Source organism: Felis catus, chromosome B1 (assembly GCF_018350175.1).
Source record: "Felis catus isolate Fca126 chromosome B1, F.catus_Fca126_mat1.0, whole genome shotgun sequence".
Lineage (NCBI taxonomy): Eukaryota > Metazoa > Chordata > Mammalia > Carnivora > Felidae > Felis > Felis catus.
The window spans coordinates 45605655-45624909 of NC_058371.1; the positions used below are offsets into that span (position 1 = coordinate 45605655).

At 37.1% G+C, this 19255-nt stretch overlaps 1 protein-coding gene across 4 annotated transcripts in view; it reads right to left on the reverse strand.

Annotated features, from left to right (window-relative positions):
- Positions 1 to 19255, reverse strand: part of KCNU1 (potassium calcium-activated channel subfamily U member 1) — a 148189-nt gene that overhangs the window by 99145 nt on the left and 29789 nt on the right. For 2 of the 4 annotated variants that reach the window (XM_019828564.3, XM_045055585.1), the window contains 7 exons: positions 15554 to 15724; positions 14338 to 14429; positions 12601 to 12711; positions 10130 to 10235; positions 8964 to 9046; positions 7588 to 7657; positions 3894 to 4046 (listed from right to left, as the gene is read on the reverse strand). In XM_019828564.3, the coding sequence (XP_019684123.1) occupies positions 3894 to 4046; positions 7588 to 7657; positions 8964 to 9046; positions 10130 to 10235; positions 12601 to 12711; positions 14338 to 14429; positions 15554 to 15724 (786 nt within the window). The remainder of the gene's footprint in view (positions 1 to 3893; positions 4047 to 7587; positions 7658 to 8963; positions 9047 to 10129; positions 10236 to 12600; positions 12712 to 14337; positions 14430 to 15553; positions 15725 to 19255) is intronic. The other 2 variants (XM_019828566.3, XM_045055584.1) reach the window with 2 other exon arrangements.

The window sequence follows — 19255 nt, forward strand, 5'->3', positions numbered from 1 at the left end:
TTGCGTAAGAACTTGGAATTTTGTTGTGCTCTATGTACATCCCCATCATTCTCCCCATCTGCTGCCATAAGAATCCCCAGCACACTGCCCTGACATGGCAGGACAGGCCCCTTTATACCCCAGAGTCCCAGGTCAATGTCTGGAAGTTCTGGAAGCTCTGAAACAGTGTGGCTGTGGACAGTTAAGGCCAGTTCAGAAATACTCCTCAGATGGCCATCTTGCAGTTTCAAAAAAAATAAAACACACACACACACACACACACACACAAATCTTGCCTTACAAAAAAGGACTAATTTTATCAGGCAGTCCAGGCAGGCACTCTCCCCTGCAACTCCCTTTCCAAGATTCAGCTGAATCTCCTGCCTTTTTCCACTCTCTTAAATTCTTCTATGAGAAGGGCTCCTCTCACTGGGTGGTCCCTATTTAAGTTCCAATTACTGAAAAAACTGGCTTGGCACTTCTAAGCCAAATGTTTCAGTTTTTGAAAAATGGTAAAAAAAATGATAGAGATGGAGAAGACTTCCTGTGCTCATTTTTTAAAGACCAGAAAGGGAAACAGGAAGATAAGATGGATTTTGGATTTAGATAGTGGAGTCCGGGAGCTCAAGTAGGTAAGTTGGAGTAGATCTAATTTAAGTTTAAGCCTAAGGCAACACTCTGTGCCTTGAAGCAACTGGAAATGCTCTTTGGACTATAATGTCTCACCATATAATTAATACAGGTGAAACACATACCATTGATCCAAGGTCTTTCAATCTGAGTACTCATAAATTTTACAGATATTAACATAATACTTACAAAAATCAGATTATGAGATTAATAGCTTATTTTATTTTATTTTTCAAGCCTAAAGAAAGTTTTTGGTTTTATTTTTATTTTTTTCCAAATTTTTATTTAAATTCTAGGTAGTTAACATATAGTGTCATATATGGTTTCAGGAGCAGAATTCAGTGGTTCATCACTTACATATAACACCCCGTTCTTATCACAAGTGCCTCCTCAATCCCCATCATCCATTTAACTCCCCCCACACACTAAAACTCCCCTGTAGCAACCCTCAGTTTGTTCTCTATCATTAAAAGTCTCTTCTGGTTTTCCTCCCATTCTCTTTTTTTCCCCTCCCCAAATGTTCATCTGTGTTGTTTACTAAATTTCACACGAGTGAAATCGTATGGTATTTGTCTTTCTCTAACTGACTTATTTTGCTTAGCATAATACACTCTAGCTCCATCCATGTCACTGCAAATGGCAAGATTTCAATTTTTTGATGGCTGAGTAATATTCCATTGTAAATATATACCACATCTTCTTTATCCATTCATCAGTCAGTGGGCACTTGGTCTCTTTCTGTAGTTGGGTTATTGTTGATAAGGCTGTTATAAACATCGGGTGTACTGACCTCCTAGAATCTGTATTTTTGTATCCTTTCTGTATACCTGGTAGTGCAATTGCTGGGTGATAGGGTAGTTCTGTTTTTAGCTCTATGAGGAACCTCCATATTAATTTCAAGTGTGACTGCATCCGTTTCCATTCCCACCAACCGTATGAGGGTTTCCCTTTCTTCACATCCTCATCCACATCTGTTGTTTCCTGAGTTGTTAATTTTAGCCATTCTGACACATGTGAGGCGGTATCTCATCATGGTTTTGATTTGGATTTCCCTGATGATGAGTGATGCTGAGCATCTTTTCATAGGTCTGTTAGCCATCTAGATGTCTTCTTTGGGAAAATGTCTATTCATTTCTTCTGCCTATTTCTTAACCAGATTATTTGTTTTCTGGGTATTGAGTTTGATAAGTTCTTTATAGATTTATAGATTTTGGATACTAACACTTTACCAGACATGTTGTTTGCAAGTATCTTCTCGCATTCCATAGACTGCTTTTTAGTTTTGTTGATTGTTTCCTTCATAACTCTCATTTTATTGATAAAGAAACTGACAGAGAAAATAAGTGTCCAATGCAACAAAAATGGAACACAAGACACTGGAGTCCTGGCTGTTAAACCTAACTTAACAGTTTATTACAGAATCTATAAACCAGAGCAGAGTACAGAATTACAAAATCTGGGGCCCAGTTTAAGATTTCTGAAAGTAGGTTTTAGACATCACTTCCAAATAATCTCTCTCAATTCCTATATCCCAAAAGCCCTCTTAAGATGAATGTTGACAGGCCATGTTCAGTGAGGAGGTTACAACTGCAGATTACACATCAAGAAGAACAACATAATACAGGGTTGGTTTGCATTTCTTCCTCCTCTATTCCATGAAAGAGATGAAGTCTTCATAGAGGGTTCTCATTCCATTTACTTTCTCTAGCCCTGGAGATTAGTATCAGAGTCATTACAACAGATATCGTGGTTATCTTGCACTTTGTAAGGACACAACACAGGCAGAGAGAATTTCCTCACAAGTGATTTTCGAAGCCTTACACAGTGACCACTAAGATAAGGCTAATGCAGGTTCACTGTAGTAGCACCAGGGCTCATTTCCTGCTGCCTGATGGTCATTTCTATTTATCTATATATGATATCTCCTCACATTCACAGAAGGAATTACAGAAGAAACCTTTGTTTTTCAGTTAGTGTTCTGCTGGCCAGAGCATCTTTCATGGTGTTTATTTGTTTTTATATCATACCAGGGATGAAAACAGAAAAGATGGAAAAAGTTTTTTGAATTTATTAAAAAAGAAAATAAAATGCAAAAAAAAAAAAAGGCCAAGGGGGAAATTGAGTATAAAAGAAGTCATGTGTGGACTCATAATTAAATGAAGAGGAAATGTCACTCTCAGACTCTCTGAAGAGCCTCTGGACAATGGGATACCAGGCCCAGCTGAGGGTTAGAGCCTTTCCTGGAATATTTCATGGGAGTGACATTTCAAAGGCCATACTTGGTACTATAGCACCCTAATAGTCCCTTCAAGCCACTTATTTTGACTCAAAGGTATCAAAGGACCTGATGTGGGAGATTGTGAGTAGATACCTAACAACCACAGGCATCAAGCATAGTGGTAAGACATTAATTAGGTCAGACAATTCTACCTCTGCTACTCACTAACTTCCTATAAAATCAGGTTAGCTTCACTGACCTATTACTGGGATGCTATCTTAAAATATTATCAAGGAGAAACATAATGTATTTAAAATCAATAACATAGAAGGCATTCATAATGGTGACTATTATTACTGCATGGAATGTCCCCAAAATAACTTGAAAAAAAATTAGATTGTAATTATTATTTGTATTATTATTTGTTCAATGAATATAATTATTTATTATTATATCAATTATTACATAGTTACTTTATATTTAAAGAGATGATTTTCCATTAATAATACAGTCTTTATTTATATTCCTTTTTTTAAGTTTATTTATTTATTTTCAGAGAGAGAGAGAGAGAGAGAGAAAGAGCATGAGAGGGGCATAGAGAGAGGGAGAGACAAAATCCCAAGCTGGCCCCATGTTATGAGTGCAGAGCCCTACATGGACCTTAATCTCACCAACTGTGAGATCATGATCTGAGTCGAAATCAAGAGTCAGATACTTAACCACCCAAGCTGCCCAGGTGCCCTTATTTATATTTCTATGTTCAGTAACTCCAAGTACTTCTACATTTATATTCCCAGCATCTTGGACTGCAGGTAGGAAGCAAAGATATTATTTCTATTTTGCAGATAAATATTCTTAGACAAGAATAAGATAAATAACTTCTTCAAGGTCAGTGTAATGTCTGGGACTGCAGTCTAGATCTCTCAATACTTTGCCGTTCAAATGGAAGTCAAATCTGATTCCTTGGGGCTTTCTTGCCTTCTTCAATTTTTTTTTTTCCTATTTCTGATCCTAACCATGTGAGGACATGGGAAAAAAGCCAAGATTCAACAATTTACAAGGTTACCTTTTTGTTCTGTTCAATAAATAGAGTCGTTAGAAAGGTGCATAAACCTGGCACCAGACAGCCTTGGGCCATGAATCCAAGCTTCAATTCGGCAAAGCAGATGATGTTGTCTCCAGTAGTCCAGTTCCAGCTGGGAATCTTTGGCAGAAAAACCTGTTTCATAGTAGAAAGTAGGTCAAATATTATGAGTAAATACAATTCAAGAAAGTTTTTTCAGAATGAATGTGCTTTCTTGCATTTGTTTTACTTGAAAAAATTTGTTGTGCCTGTGTCAGTAGAAGGTATCAGAACAAATTCAGCTTTTAAAAATTATTAGTGGTCTACTGCTCCCACTTTTTAAAATAGAAATAGTGTTGGGGCGCATGGGTGGCGCAGTTAGGCGTCCAACTTCAGCCAGGTCACGATCTCGCGGTCCGTGAGTTCGAGCCCTGCGTCAGGCTCTGGGCTGATGGCTCAGAGCCTGGAGCCTGTTTCCGATTCTGTGTCTCCCTCTCTCTCTGCCCCTCCCCCGTTCATGCTCTGTCTCTCTCTGTTCCAAAAATAAATAAACGTGGAAAAAAAAATAAAATAGAAATAGTGAGAGTTGCGAAATCAGGTCAAATGGCTTAGACCTCTTATACTACCCTGAACCTACAACTTTTATTTTTGTCCTTGTTTTCGTTGAGATATAACTGACATATAACATTGTGTTAGCTTCAGGTGTACAAGATAATGATTCAATGTGTGTGTTGTGAAATGACCACCACAATAATTCTAGTTACCACCTACCACCCCAATAGTTACAATTATTTTTTTCTTGTGATCAGAACTTTTAAGACCTACTGTTAATAACTTTCAAATATACAATAAAGTATTATTAACTATAGTCACCATGCTGTACATTATATTCCCATGACTTATTTGTTTTATAAACAGAAGTTTGTTCTTTTTTATCCCCTTCATCCATTTTGCCCACCCTCAACACCACCCCCATCCCCACCTCTGACAATCACCAATCTGTTCTATCTGTATGAGTTTTTTGAGGGGGGGGGGTTACTTTGTTTTTTTTTTTTTAATTTTTAAAGTTCTACATATAAATGAAATCATATGGTATGTCTTTCTCTGACTTATTTTCACTTAGCGTAATTCCCTCAAGGCCCATCCATACTGTAGCAAGCGCAAAATTTCCTTCATTTTTATGGCTGAACAAAATTCCATTATATAGACCATATATTTTATTATATATATAATAATTATATAATTATATAATTATATATAATATATTATATAATTAATTATATAATTATATATTCATATATATAATTATATATTTAATTATATAATTATATAATTATATATAATATATTATATAATTATATATTTATATATATATTATATATAAATATATAATTATATAATATATAATATATAATTATAAATTATATAATAATTATAAATTATATAATAATTATATAATTATTATATATTATATTATATATTATATATTATATATTATATATTATTATTATTATATTAATTATATATATAATTATAAATGATGGGTGCTTGGGTAGCTCAGTTGGTTGAGTGTCCGACTTTGGCTCAGGTCATGATCTCACAGTCCGTGAGTTCGAGCCCTGTGTCAGGCTCTGTGCTGACAGCTCAGAGCCTGGAGCCTGCTTCGGATTCTGTGTCTCCCTCTCTCTCTGACCCTCCCCCATTCATGCTTTGTTTCTGTCTCAAAAATAAATAAACATTAGAAAAAATTTAAATCATTTATAAATGGAGAATTTAGCCCATCTATATTTAAAGTAATTATTGATAGGTATGTGCCTATTGTCATTTGTTAATTGTTTTCTGGCTGTTTTGTCAATGCTCTGTTCCTTCCTCTTTTGTTCTCTTCCTTTGTGATTTGATGATTTTCTGTAGGTCTTAGATTCCTTTCTTTTTATTTGTTGCGTATCTACATATATTCTTCCTTTGTGGCTACTTCATAGTAGGCTCACATAACTCATTTTTATAACGATCTATTTTAAGTCCTAACAACTTAAGTTTGATCACATTCTAAAACCACATTTTTAACCCCCCCCACCCCATTTTGTTTCTGATATCACAATTTGTAGCATTTGGTATATCCCTTAGTGTATCCCTTACTAAGTACTGCAGTTATTTTTACTACTTTCGTCTTTTAACCTTCGTATGAGATTCATAAGTGATTAGTCCACATTTACAACATTAGATTATTCTGATTTTACTATACATTTTCTTTTGCCATTGAGATTCATACTTTCTTATCTTTTTCTGTTACTAATTGATGCCCTTTCCTTTCAGCTTGAAGAAGTTTTTTTTATCATTTCTTATAAAACTGTCCTCATGATGATGAACTCTTGTAGCTTTTGCTTGTGTGAAAAACTCTCTGCATGACAACATTGCCAGGTAGACTATTCTGGATTGGCAGGGTTTTTTTTTTTTGTTTTTTTTTTTTTTTGTTTTTTTCTTTCAGTACTTTCAATCTATCAGGCCATTCCCTTCTGGTCTGTGAAGTTTCTGCTGAAAAATCTGTTGCTAGTCTTACAGTGGTTCCCTTAGACATTACAAGTTGTTTTTCTCTTGCCAACTTTAAGATTCTCTCCTTGTCTTTAACTTTTGACACTTTAATTATAATGAGTTTTTGTGTGGATCTCTTTAGGTTCATCTTATTTAAAATTATCTGGGCTTCCTGGATGTAGATGTCTGTTTCCTTCTCCAGATTAGGGAAGTTTTCAGTGACTGCTTCTTCAAATAAGTTTTCTGCCCCTTTCTTTGTTTTTCTCCTTCTGGGATGCCTATAATGCAAACACTGACCCAATGGATATTGTCCCATAAGCTGTCCCCACTCATTTTCATTCTTTTTTCTTTCTGCTACTCTGGTTAGGTGAGTTCCACTACCCTGTCTTCCTGTTTGCTGATTCTTCTGATTCATCTAGTTTGCTGCTGAACCCCTCTATTGTTTTTTTTTTTTTTTTTTTTTTTTTTTTGGTTCAGTTACTAAATTCCTCAGCTTGTAATTTCTATTTGGTTACTTTCTTATATACTCCATCTCTGTTGAAGTTATCATTTTCTTCATCCATTCTTCTCCATAGCTTAGTGAGCATCTTTATGACTGTTTTGAACTCTGTCATTCATCTCTGTTTCGTCAAGGTCTTTTTCTGAGGTCTTATCTTACTCTTTCATTTAGAATATATTCCTCTGTTTCTTCATTCCCCTTGAAATTCTGCACTAGGTTAAATAGCCACCTCTCTCAGTTTTGAAGAAATGGCCTTGTGTAGGAGTTGAACCTTTTTGTTCAATCCTGTCCTAGCTTTTGGTTGTCTCTCAAACCTCTGTGATTGTCTAATCAGGCTACTTCATTTTTAGTGGCTCCAAGTAGTCATAGGTGTGCCAAGAGAGGTTAGTCAGTGTCCCAAAGGAAAGGATATCAGCATCTAGATTTAAGTGGATTAGTAGTTAGACCCTCAGGTAGCAGCTGCTAAAGTATGAAAGTATACCTCTTTATGAATTTGCATTTTTAAGTGATTAAAAATCTTAATGAGCCTCCATATTTCACCTGTAATTGTCAAAAAATCTTTGAGTATAGACCTGTGAGAAATTAATAAGTTTTATTATTTAGACAAAGGAAGTTATTCAACTCCATAGACTAAAAGGGGATGATAGGGAGGCTAGATGGTTACCATACCTTGTTATGGGATTGAAGTATCTGTATGATGACTCTGGTATTAGGGTTATAGTTTTTGATGGAGAGAACCCTACATAAACAACAAATATGCTCATCAGTGATGTACAGTATGCAATAATAAAACAACACATAAAATGCATGATTATGCTGTCTTCTAATAATGTTCTGTTTAATTGCATACACAGTAAAGGATGATATTGTTTTAGTGACTTAGTAAATGTAATCTATGGAAGGGTCAGCTCTTGGTACTAGGAGACTGTGGTGTTCTGAAACCAGTTCTTGAGGAGGAAATCAACAGTTTCATGTATTTTAGCCTTCAAATACATTAATTACAGAAAAAAAAAACAGTGATCGCATTTCTGTCTATAGCTTGAAGTACCTCATAGACTGTCTTACCCAACATTCTCATTATACATATTAAGAGACTGAGGTCCAACTCATATATACTGTATTATGCACAGTATATGTTCTCAACTGTTTCTTGCTGTTTGTAGAATCACCTTTAGCTATGTATGTTTATTATGCTCTGGGGACCATAAGTTCATATGGTTGGGCACAATGCCATTGCCATCACCATGATAGCTTGAAACTATCACCACAAGTCAAGTTCCCGCTCACAGACAGCTCATAGTTAAAGACAGTAATACCAATTCTAGTCATCTGGAAGATATTTGCCAATAATCACAAGCACATTATAGCAAATGATACACAATATTTCACCAGAACTACTGGAGAAAAACTCCAATAAATAAAGTCTACTAATAGGATTCACCAATCAGAAAATGGCATCTTTATTTTTGGAGGTTTAAAGATGTTATTTATTAACGGTGTTATCTGAACAGTTATCAGTTATTGGTATGCTTGCTTTTTAAATTTAAATACCTATTACCTGGGGTGCCTGGGTGGCTCAGTCGGTTAAGCGTCCGACTTCAGCTCAGGTCATGATCTCACAGTTTGTGAGTTCGAGCCCTGTGTCGGGCTCTGTGCTGACAGCTCGGAGCCTGGAACCTGCTTCAGATTCTGTGTCTCCCTCTCTCTCTGCCCCTCCCCAACTTGTGCTCTGTCTCTCTATGTCTCTCAAAAGATAAACTTAAGAAAAAAATTTTAAATAACTTTTACCCATATGAAACTTTAGGAAAGTATATGGAAAAGCACAAAGATACTCAGGATACTCTATTTTTGCATCCACACAGCTTTGGGGAGCAAAAAAAAAAAGAAAGAAAAAATAGGCAGAAACCTGGAATATAATGAACCTAGTGCTGTGATAGATGACATCTTCTCCTATTTGGTCCCATGCACTGGGCCACTGGGCTTTATTTTAAAAGAGGTAGAAATAAAATCATCTTGAAGCATATAAAACAGTGCCAGCTTCTTACCTCATAATGTTGGAAGTGTCTTCAGCATGCGAATCACTGCACAAAGGGTTGGCTATAATCAGACATGCTTCTGCAGATTCCACCTATTCTTCAAGATTAGACAGCAGCCATCTTGTTAATTACATAGGAAATGCTCTAGTGTTCCCCCTCTGGGTTTCCCTGTGGTTTTATCATAAAATTTCCCATAAGAGAGAGAACACCCTTGGGAAGGAGTGGTGATAAGGATGTCCTCACAGCAGGATCAGAGTCCTGTAGATGCTGTAATGGCTGGAAGTGCTGCAGGGGACAGACCTGGGCATAGGGTCTCCAACACAGATGCAAGACTGCTTTAAAACAGGCAAAGTACATAGTTATATTTTTCCTATTATCCAAAACGAAGTTTTTAAGCAACTTCCTATACATTGATTTGCCTCTCAGGACAGCAAAGAATGGAGGAACTGGAGGTATGCTTGACCCAGAGTAATCATCATTCAGTATTTGTGGATTCTGAATCTTAAGGGTATAGAAAATTATTGAAGTGGCACTTACAATACTGAGTTGCGGGAAAGAGAAAGATTATTCTGAGTCTGTCATTTTCTATTTCAATTCTTTGTTAACTCTAGAGATCTCTGATTTAAAAAACTACAGCCCTTGGTTTATGTGATTCTATGAAATCTAAAACATGGGAGGAAACGTGCTTTGATCTTAAATGAAAGCTGTCTAGACTGTTGGCCTTTGCTCATTATTTTTCATCCATCCTTAATGGGATTTCTGCTATTTTCCTTTCTGTTTCTCTTATCAGAAAGCAGATCAGTGTGTTTAGAAAAAGTTGGGAAATCTGTGTCTGGTAAGGATTCTATTCAATGATAAGATTAAACACACTTTTGCCATCCATAACTTTTTCAGATTTCTTAGACTGCTAAAATAAAACTGCTCTAGATAAGTAGAGAATTTAGTGAAATAAATAAATGTTAAGTGTAGGTAAATAGTGCTGTCTACTTGACATTCATCAAGGAGGATTTGGAGATTCAATAGCTACATTTCCTTTATGATCAGTTTTTAAAGTTGAGGAAGTCTTATTTCCACCAATTTAAGCATGTGGACTGATACTTTTGAAAGAGAAATACATCCTATCATCTTAATTGTTGCAGCTTAGGATAATCAGAAGAAAAACAACTAGTTCTTACCGCAACTCGCCTCAGATCCTCCCACTTAAGTGCAGATCCAGAAACAAAAGTCGTATAGGCCATGTAGCACTTAAATAATGTTTCTAATTCCAAGGAAGGAGGAACCCTGGGCAAAGAATATAGTACCAAAGATGTAAAATGATGACTGACTTTGGTTTAGAGTTCATGGTATTTATTTAGTGGCTTTAACAGAACTCCTAATCCCCTGTAGGAAAACATCCATCCTCTATTACTAATCCATGTGGTTAGGTGATACTAACATCTGGCCTTATTTCTGAGTGCTGAAGAATAAGAACAAACCAGTCATATAACAGCAGGAGAACAGTTTCTGAGAAAAAGGCACAAATCAATAACGTGGCCTTTCCAGAACTTAAGGAGATACAAAATATTAACTGAATAGGGTTGTGATAGTGGATATGGAGTGGCAGAGACACAATTAGTATTTCTTTAGGAGACAAAATTGATGATATTGATGCAAGTATATGTACGGCTTAAGGGAGAGGAGCAGCAAAAACAATGCCTTGCTTTCTGTTTTTAGGAACTGCACTGATAAGGTCCAATTTGCTGAGACAGAAAGTGCCGTGTTCTTTCCTTCTTTTATGTATTTGCCTTGTTAGCTGGAGAGAGAGATATAAGATCATGAGTTTGTTTTTTAAAATGTTGAGTCTGAGGGGCCTTTGAAGCTCTGGGATGGAGATATTCAGTAAGCAATTTAGTTGTGTGAATATGGAGCCACAGAGAATGTCTGGTGGAGGATATGAATTGCAGAGTCATCAAAAATTATAGGTAATGGGAAAAATTCTAGATGAGTGCTTCCAACATTTTGCACCATTTAAAAAATCTCACATTTCTGTTTGAGGGGCACCTGGGTGGCTCAGTCAGTTGAGCATCCACCTTCGGCTCAGGTCATGATGTCTTGGTTGGCGGGTTCGAGCCCCACGTCGGGCTCTGTGCTGACAGCTCAGAGCATGGAGCCTGCTTCAGACTCTGTCTCCCTCTCTCTCTGCCCCACCCCCACTCATTCTTGGTCTCTCTCTCTCTCCCAAAAAGAAATAAACATTAAAATAAATTTTAAAAAATTTCATTCGTTCTCTTGACAAGTACCTATAATAACCTACATTAGTCCATACAACAGTAAATACATCTAATGATTTCCTTTTTGTCTCAACTGGATTATAATTATTAGCCCCTTATCACTAATTTTAGCCCGGTTTTTGACTATTTTTTAAAATAAGGATTCAAGTAACATACAAATTACCGAAAAGACAGGCAGGCAATTACACTGAAATAGAACTGTTGGCTGTCCCTCAATGTAGCACCATGAAGGAGTTCAAAATGCTGGTTGGTCATCTCATACAGGGGAGCCCAAAGTTGTATTGGACTGGACATGCCACAATGTACAAGGAACAAAGTGTTGAACTATAAAATGTGTGAAGGTGGAAGTGGCGGAAGTGATCCTGTATATGATCCTGTACAAGATCAAAATGCCCTTTCCAATCTGCCTGACTTATTTGGTGGTGTGTGGATAACTGATAAACCATTTGAACAAAATAAAGAAGTTAGTTCCTTACACTTTACACAAAATGAATTCCAGAGAGCTTACATACAAAATATTTCAATATGGAAACATAGAAACGCTAGAGAAATATTTGCTTAATTCTAGAACAGAGAGGCCAAAGAGTGTCAGAAAAGCCAGATGCCACAATGAAAGAGTCGATGGGTTATAGTACATGTAAATCAAATGCTTCTGCGTGCACACACACAGGCAAAGAGAGAAAAATATTTACAACAAATGACACAAAAAGGCTAATATCAAAATACATTAAGACCGCTGAGAAGTCAGTAAAGCAGCAGATAACCATCCTCATAGAAAAGCAGATATGAGAAATGAAGACAAATTTCTTCATTCATCAAAAAAGGAAAATCAAATGGTCAAAACATACAAAAATTGTTCAATCTCACTGGGAACCAAAATTGTAAAATAAAACGATAAGAAACCATTTTGCCTACTTAAAAACCTTTTCATATTAAGTATGTGTTTTCTAGGGGGTTCACAAAATAGTTGACTTGGACTCTACTTGTGGAAATGTAAGTTTCATAGAATAAAAACATCATTAAAAACAATCCTTTCTGCATCTATTTGAACTCACATTTCCAATTCTGAGAATTAACAGAACAGCAATTAGAAAGAATGCCAGACTTGTGCACAAAATCACTGTCACATAAGAGTAAATGATAGGAAATCTCTTTAACAACGTTAATACATATACAGATAAACATCAGGCAAGATATATTCCAAAATATTCTCTGAGGTTAACTCTGGTCGTAAGATTGCCTTTTCTTCTCTTTTTGCTTATTATTATTTCCTAATTTTCCTATGAATATTGCGAGGGTAATTTTTTTCCATTAAAAAAATGCACACATATTTCAAGGATTAATTTAGAGCCCGTGAATGGTACAGATAAACTTACTCTCCCAGAAAAACAATCTCAATGTTGATTTGCCCTGACTTATGGCGGAGAAAATTCCGTAGGAAAGCTGTCACACTGTCAACCGTAATGTTCCCACAGACCACGATGAACCTAGGGGGCAAGAATATGCGAGGTGGATCATCTGAGAAACAGAAGTATCTTCCTGTCAAGACGCAGAGCTAAATTTAGCTTAAATTTAGCTTTAAATCAATCTGGTATTTGAATTACCCAGATTTTTAAAATAGAAACATTGAAGACTGCATCTCCAATAGAGAAAAGAAACATCAGATTTCTATGGTCCCTAGTTCATTCCATGTTGGGTATGAATCCAAACATTTGAATAACACGTAGGTTTTCAGGAATACAATAATAACTATTGTAATTGTGACATTTTTCATAGTTATTAAAACTTATAATGGACTTGCACATGTGTGACTTCACTTGATTTCTTTCACTTGACTCCTGATTAGCTGATCTAGTCTTTTTCAAAGGAACAAAAGAGGCTCAAAATACTTCACTGATTTTCTCATAGTCAATACTATGGCAGAGGTGGCAGTACATTCTGGATTATTTTGGTTTAACTTCCGCACTGAAAATTATCTAGTAGCTACTAAAAAGTGAGTCCAATGGAGAGACATCAAGGACAGGTGTAAAAATCTCAACTTTTATCATGAAAAATAGCTATCAACCTCCTTAGGTAATGCACTTACATAAGCTATTTTTCCCTCCATTACTCTTTTAAGGAAACTAAAAGCATACATGTAGCCTAACCTAACCTTAAGATTTCCAGACCTTTTGGGCTAATTTGGCATGTGTCCCGCATCGCTTTCTTGTGATGAACTGCGTAAGACTTTGGTTTATCTAGTTCATTTCCATGTTTTCAATATTTATTTTTCACTCATTTTATTGTTGTTATTATTATTATTATTTTATTTTTATTTTTTTTTTACTTTCCTCTTCAGACTCCTAAGTCAATCTTGGTTTTCATCCAATTGTGCTAAGAGACCACTCCAAGGGAGTTTATCTCCACTGGACCTCTTTCCTCTACAGCAAATAGAGACTAAAAAAGAGTTGCTTCCAATTTAAGATCTCCAATACATTCCCTCCTTCTCGGATGTGAAAACCATAGTGGATACTGAAATAACACATCACAGAGAAATATGATAAAAAACAACTCCAACTCCATTTTCCTCCCAGAACAGGTGGCTGTGACATGGACAAAACAGGTGATCTATGAAGTGTTGTAGAAGACGTGGAAATTTCTCTTCACTCCAGCAAACCTCTGCCTGTGAATGAGCCCCCATATGGTGTTAGTGGAATTTTGGCTGAGACCACAGAGTCGAAGTAATTATTTTAAATTTGAACTGCGGCTTTAATTTGATCCATTATGTGAAATTAGCCGTAAGTTAACCACATGATTAAAATGAACAGAACAGTAATAGATGTTAAGAGCACAGTGATGAGGGATGCAGAAATATTGCCACACTTAATATTTGATAGGGAATGATAATATTATCTGTCATTTTAGTTGTTTTACTGCTCTTACCAGCATCTACATAGTTGTTTTTATCAAGTACCAAATATCATCTTATGGTATTTATTTTAGCACAACCCTCTTCAGGAAATGAAGGACCTTGCCAATATATTCACTTTAGGCCAAGCGACAGGCGTTTTTAAAGAGATATGTGACTAGTAGAATTTCTCAAACTGCAGAAATTATGCTTGAAAGCTACTTACTTCTTCCCTTTGACCACCTCATAGGGACTGGTGTATTTCCTCTTGTTAGCAAAAATTTCCACCATTTCAGGGACATAGTTCGCAAATAGGATCTAAAATGATCAGCAAATAAAATCTTAGATTTCATTTTTTTATTGTTTATTTGTTTTTGAGAAAGAGAGAGAGAGAGAGAGAGAGAGAGAGAGAGAGCGCACGAGCAGGGCAGGGAGAGAGGGAGTCACAGAATCTGAAGCAGGCTCCAGACTCTGTCAGCATAGAGCCCAATGAGGGGCTCGAACCCATGAACTGTGTGAGGTCATGACCTGAGCTGAAGTTGGATGCTTAATGGACTGAGCCACCTGGGCACCCCCAGATCTCATTGTTTTCAAGGACATTCTAAAATACTGAGATGATAAAAGAGAAAGAAGGTGCATAAAACTTTCTCTTATCTGTGAACTGTATTTCAAAAGGCAGGCCGTTTTTCTTCCTTGACCTTTGGATTTGGTTTAAATCAAATAAAATGCTTTGCAGCATTCCAAATTATGAAAGCAAAGACAAGTGGTAAGGCACCCTTCCTGTCCCTTTTGTCCTCTAGTCACAACTAACTGCACTTCCGACTCTTCTGACGTGATACTATGTGAGGCTTAGAAAAAAAATAAAACGTGGGACAGAGAGAGGTTTAGGGGAAATGACTGAAATGAGGGGATGTAATAATATGGACAGGGGAATATCAGAAAGGTGGAGGGGAGAACTCTGTTACCGGTTTTTAAGGAGCTGAAGTTAAAGTAACTAAAAGAGGTTTCCTTTGTCCATGATACACTCTTGAACCAAGCACAGATGTTCACATATCTGAAGTAAAATGCTAGTTCAGAGAGAGTTACTCATTTGGCTCATTCAAATCAAATCTCAAATGCCCTTCCTCATTGGAAGAAAGACTTTAGTCTGATGGGCAAGAGGTAAAGGAATATAGGATTGCTCAATTCAATGCAGACTAATAAATAAAGTCTGCTCTCCTTTGTCTGCCATCCTCATCTTTGGCAATCATGCAATTGAATCACATGCTCCAGAGGATGCAGTTTGGAAAACATGGGATCTAAGTATCTTTCCGTTTTCATTTCACACTTGCTCTGAATAATGCAACATTCACTCTCAAACCTGTATTGCTTTATTTATCACCATTAACTACATGTGTTGGGTTAATGTAGCTATATTCAAAGATATTAAAAATATTCTTCACCAAACTCCCCAGGGTGAAAAACATGATGAAGGTCCGTCCTAGGGATGTCTTGGCTACCACATCTCCAAAGCCAACAGTTGACGTTGTTGCCATGACCAGGTAAATAGATTCAAAATATGATATGTTCTGTGAATTTCTACCTTTGAGCCAGGGATCACCAGAATTTTCCACCTGTTCAAAAAGAGGAGATTCAGGAAAGGTCTCTGAATGGAATCCAATGGAATGTTTATAAAGAATAGGAAAAACATTGGATTAGTTTCACTTAATTCCATCCAAATGAAGTATTAATGATTCCTAGCCTGTGTTAAAGGGTTTGCAAAGTGTGTGTAGAGATCGCGAAGTCTTGTTTTCCTCACTGCGATTACTGCTGAACTCTGAGGGAGGATAGCTTGGGCCCACATTTGGAGAGCTCCCCAGGGGTACTGGCTGCCCATATCTGTTTCCTTTCATTTGGGCAAATCACTGCATTCTACAGCCATGAGACTCAGATAAGCCAGGTTCTGAAATCGAGCAATGATTATTTATTCTTATTTACCAGTAGCTCAGGGTTATTATTGAAAAGGAAGAACTTACATGAGCACTTCACTTCAATGTGCTTAAGAGAATGAAGGCTAGTGTCTAAGAAAAAGCAAACAAATTTTCCACATTATTCCCCACCGCCACTCCTTGCCAAAAAAAAAAAAATTTTCAGTGATTAAAAAAAAACTCTGAAGAATATTTCCTCTGATTTCTCCCTAAGTCGTCACATTTTAAGAAAATTAAACTCATTAGATTACCTTTTTATATTAAAATGAGTAACTTAGGCAATGGCACTATGTATTTGTGGTATATATAAACTTATAAATATATGATATGTCATATATTATTAATATTATAAATGACAATTATATAATGTATACAACTTTCCTTTCTTTTTCCATTTTTTGACATTTTTCCCCAAATATCTTACATATTTCTTGGATGTTTTCCATTTCTATTTAGAGCAAAAATGTTAAGATATTAGAGATGCCTGGAAAAGTAGGTTTTTTTGTTTTGTTGTTAAGAACTGAAATAGAGGGGCGCCTGGGTGGCTCAGTTGGTTGAGCATCCGACTTTGGCTCAGGTCATGATCTCACAGTCCGGGAGTCCGAGCCCCATGTCGGGCTCTGTGCTGACAGCTCAGAGCCTGGAGTCTGTTTCAGATTCTGTGTCTCCCTCTTTCTCTCTCCTCCCCTGCTCATGCTGTGTCTCTCTCTTCTCAAAAATAAATAAACGTTAAAAAATTCTAAAAAAAAAAAAAAGAAAAAGAACTGAAATAGAAATTAGAAATAACATAGTTCACTCAGGTATTTGACCACTTTTTAAAAGTGACCCTTCCTTAAGTTTGAGGAGTAGGTTAAGAGTATGGACTCCTTATAATACCCTATTCCAAAATAAGAAAGGGATCATACATGTACACTTAACTCCCAAAGCTGGCAGAGGGTTTTGTTGCAAAGTCTACTAATCTGCTTCCACTAACTTCTGGAGTCTTCACTGTTGTCTGAGACTAGTACATTCTAAGAAAACCAGTTTAAAACACACAGATTATATCATATATATTCCCTCAGGATTAAAAGAGTTCCCTGAGACAGTTTTAAGCTGAAACCCCATAGTGTCTGTTAACAGCATCATAGCACAGGGATTAGATCGTATCCTGGTACAACCTGTTGTATAAACTAAAACTAAGTTTATTGCAACCTGGAATTCTCCCTCACAATAAATTAAGTAACATTTTTAAGGTTCAGCTCACTCTCTTTGGGGGTATTTAGTGTATCAAACCTCTTCCCTCCCTCCCTCCCAGCACTCTCCAAGAGTTGGTGGCCTGCTGCTGGCCCCCTTGTCCACTCTTCTCTTCCTCCAAAACCATGTGAGCAGAGACCCAGATGGGAGATAAGATAAAGTTAAGGTAAAGGATTTTGGACCAACGTTAAGATACTGAGTTATCATCTATTTTTAACTTCATATTTCAGAACTGAAATTTTATGTTTCAAGCTTGACATTGTTCAACTTCAGATAAGAAATGCTGTGGAGGACGCTAGGGGGATCCCCCCTCTCCTCTTACCTTGCCATCACTCACACAAGTTATGTTATCTTTACATGGTACATGTGTGCCCTAGTCTGTAGCCATAATTCCTTTGGCTATGCCTTAGCGCTGTTTTTAATTCATTCAATAATCCCCATATCATGGTTTCCTCATTCCTGAGTTCCTATTTTTGATTCATCTCCTATATGGCTGGATTTTACCATCAAGGTACTTATTTTTTAAGTTTATTTATTTTTATTTTGAGAGAGAGCACATGCACATACAAGCAGGAGAGGGGCAGAGGTGGGTAGAGAGCCAGAATCCCAAGCAGGCTCCACATTGCCAGCGCAGAGCCCAACATGGGGCTCAATCACCCAAACTGCAAGATCACGGCCTGAGCTGAAACCAAGAGTCAGATACTTATCAACTGAGCCACCCAGGGGCCCCTCGAGATATGCTTTTAAAAGGGACTCCTGGGTGCTATTTTCTCTTGAATATTTAAAATGACAGGATAGCTTATACTTTCACACCAACTTTGCAGACCCTACCCTATCACCTTCTGGTATCAATGGACATTGACAAATCCGAGGCGAGTTTCATTTCTCCCCCTTTTATAGACTTTGCTTGGTTCTGCTTGGATTCTCTCCTTATCCTTGAAAATCAGTAAACTGCTCCATAATATGGTTGGAATAAATAATTTGTGTCATTTTTCCTGGTATGAGAGGGAAAGATAGGATTCAGTAGGCAGAAAGGGAGAGGCAGGGGCTTGACAGTCCCTGGGAGCGAGCAAACCACATATTTGAAAAGAATGCTAGGAACATCTACCCATGAGAAAAACTACCTCGGAAAAAACTCTCCTGGGCCCGACCATGAGGAAAACTCTCTCAGACACAAAGTTTTCCTTACAAATGTAACAAGCACCACCTACTCCTGCCCCAGGTTCCCCTCAGGAATAAACAAGTCTGCATTTATAGTTATCAGACCAAAAAAAAAAAAAAAAAAAAAAAGAACCTAAAAATAAACAAAGGGAAAAAAGAAAAAGGAATGGGCCAAAACCCTATAAAATAAAGTCCCTTGCCTATCATCTGGGGCATTCACTTTCATGTGCCCCTTATCTTCAAAGAGAGCTTTATGGGGCGCCTGGGTGGCGCAGTCGGTTAAGCGTCCGACTTCAGCCAGGTCACGATCTCGCTGTCCGTGAGTTCGAGCCCCGCGTCGGGCTCTGGGCTGATGGCTCAGAGCCTGGAGCCTGTTTCCGATTCTGTGTCTCCCTCTCTCTCTGACCCTCCCCCGTTCATGCTCTGTCTCTCTCTGTCCCAAAAATAAATAAACGTTGAAAAAAAAAAATTCAAAGAGAGCTTTTGTACTACCCTTGCTTCCACTATTCTTACTTTTTAATAAAAACTTTTGCCTGCTGCTCATTTTATTCTGTGTTCTCCTCTTCATTCTTCAAAGTGGCAAGACAAGGTTCCCTGGGTATTGAGCTAAAGAATCCTGCAACACTGGGACATGATATACCCTTTAACCCACAGATTTAAGGGGTGCCTGGGTGGCTCTGTTGGTTAAGCATCCAATTTCAGTTCAGGTCATATCTCACAGTTTGTGAGTTTGAGCCCTGCATCCGGCTGTGGGCTCGGAGTCTGGAGCCTGCTTCGGGGGCT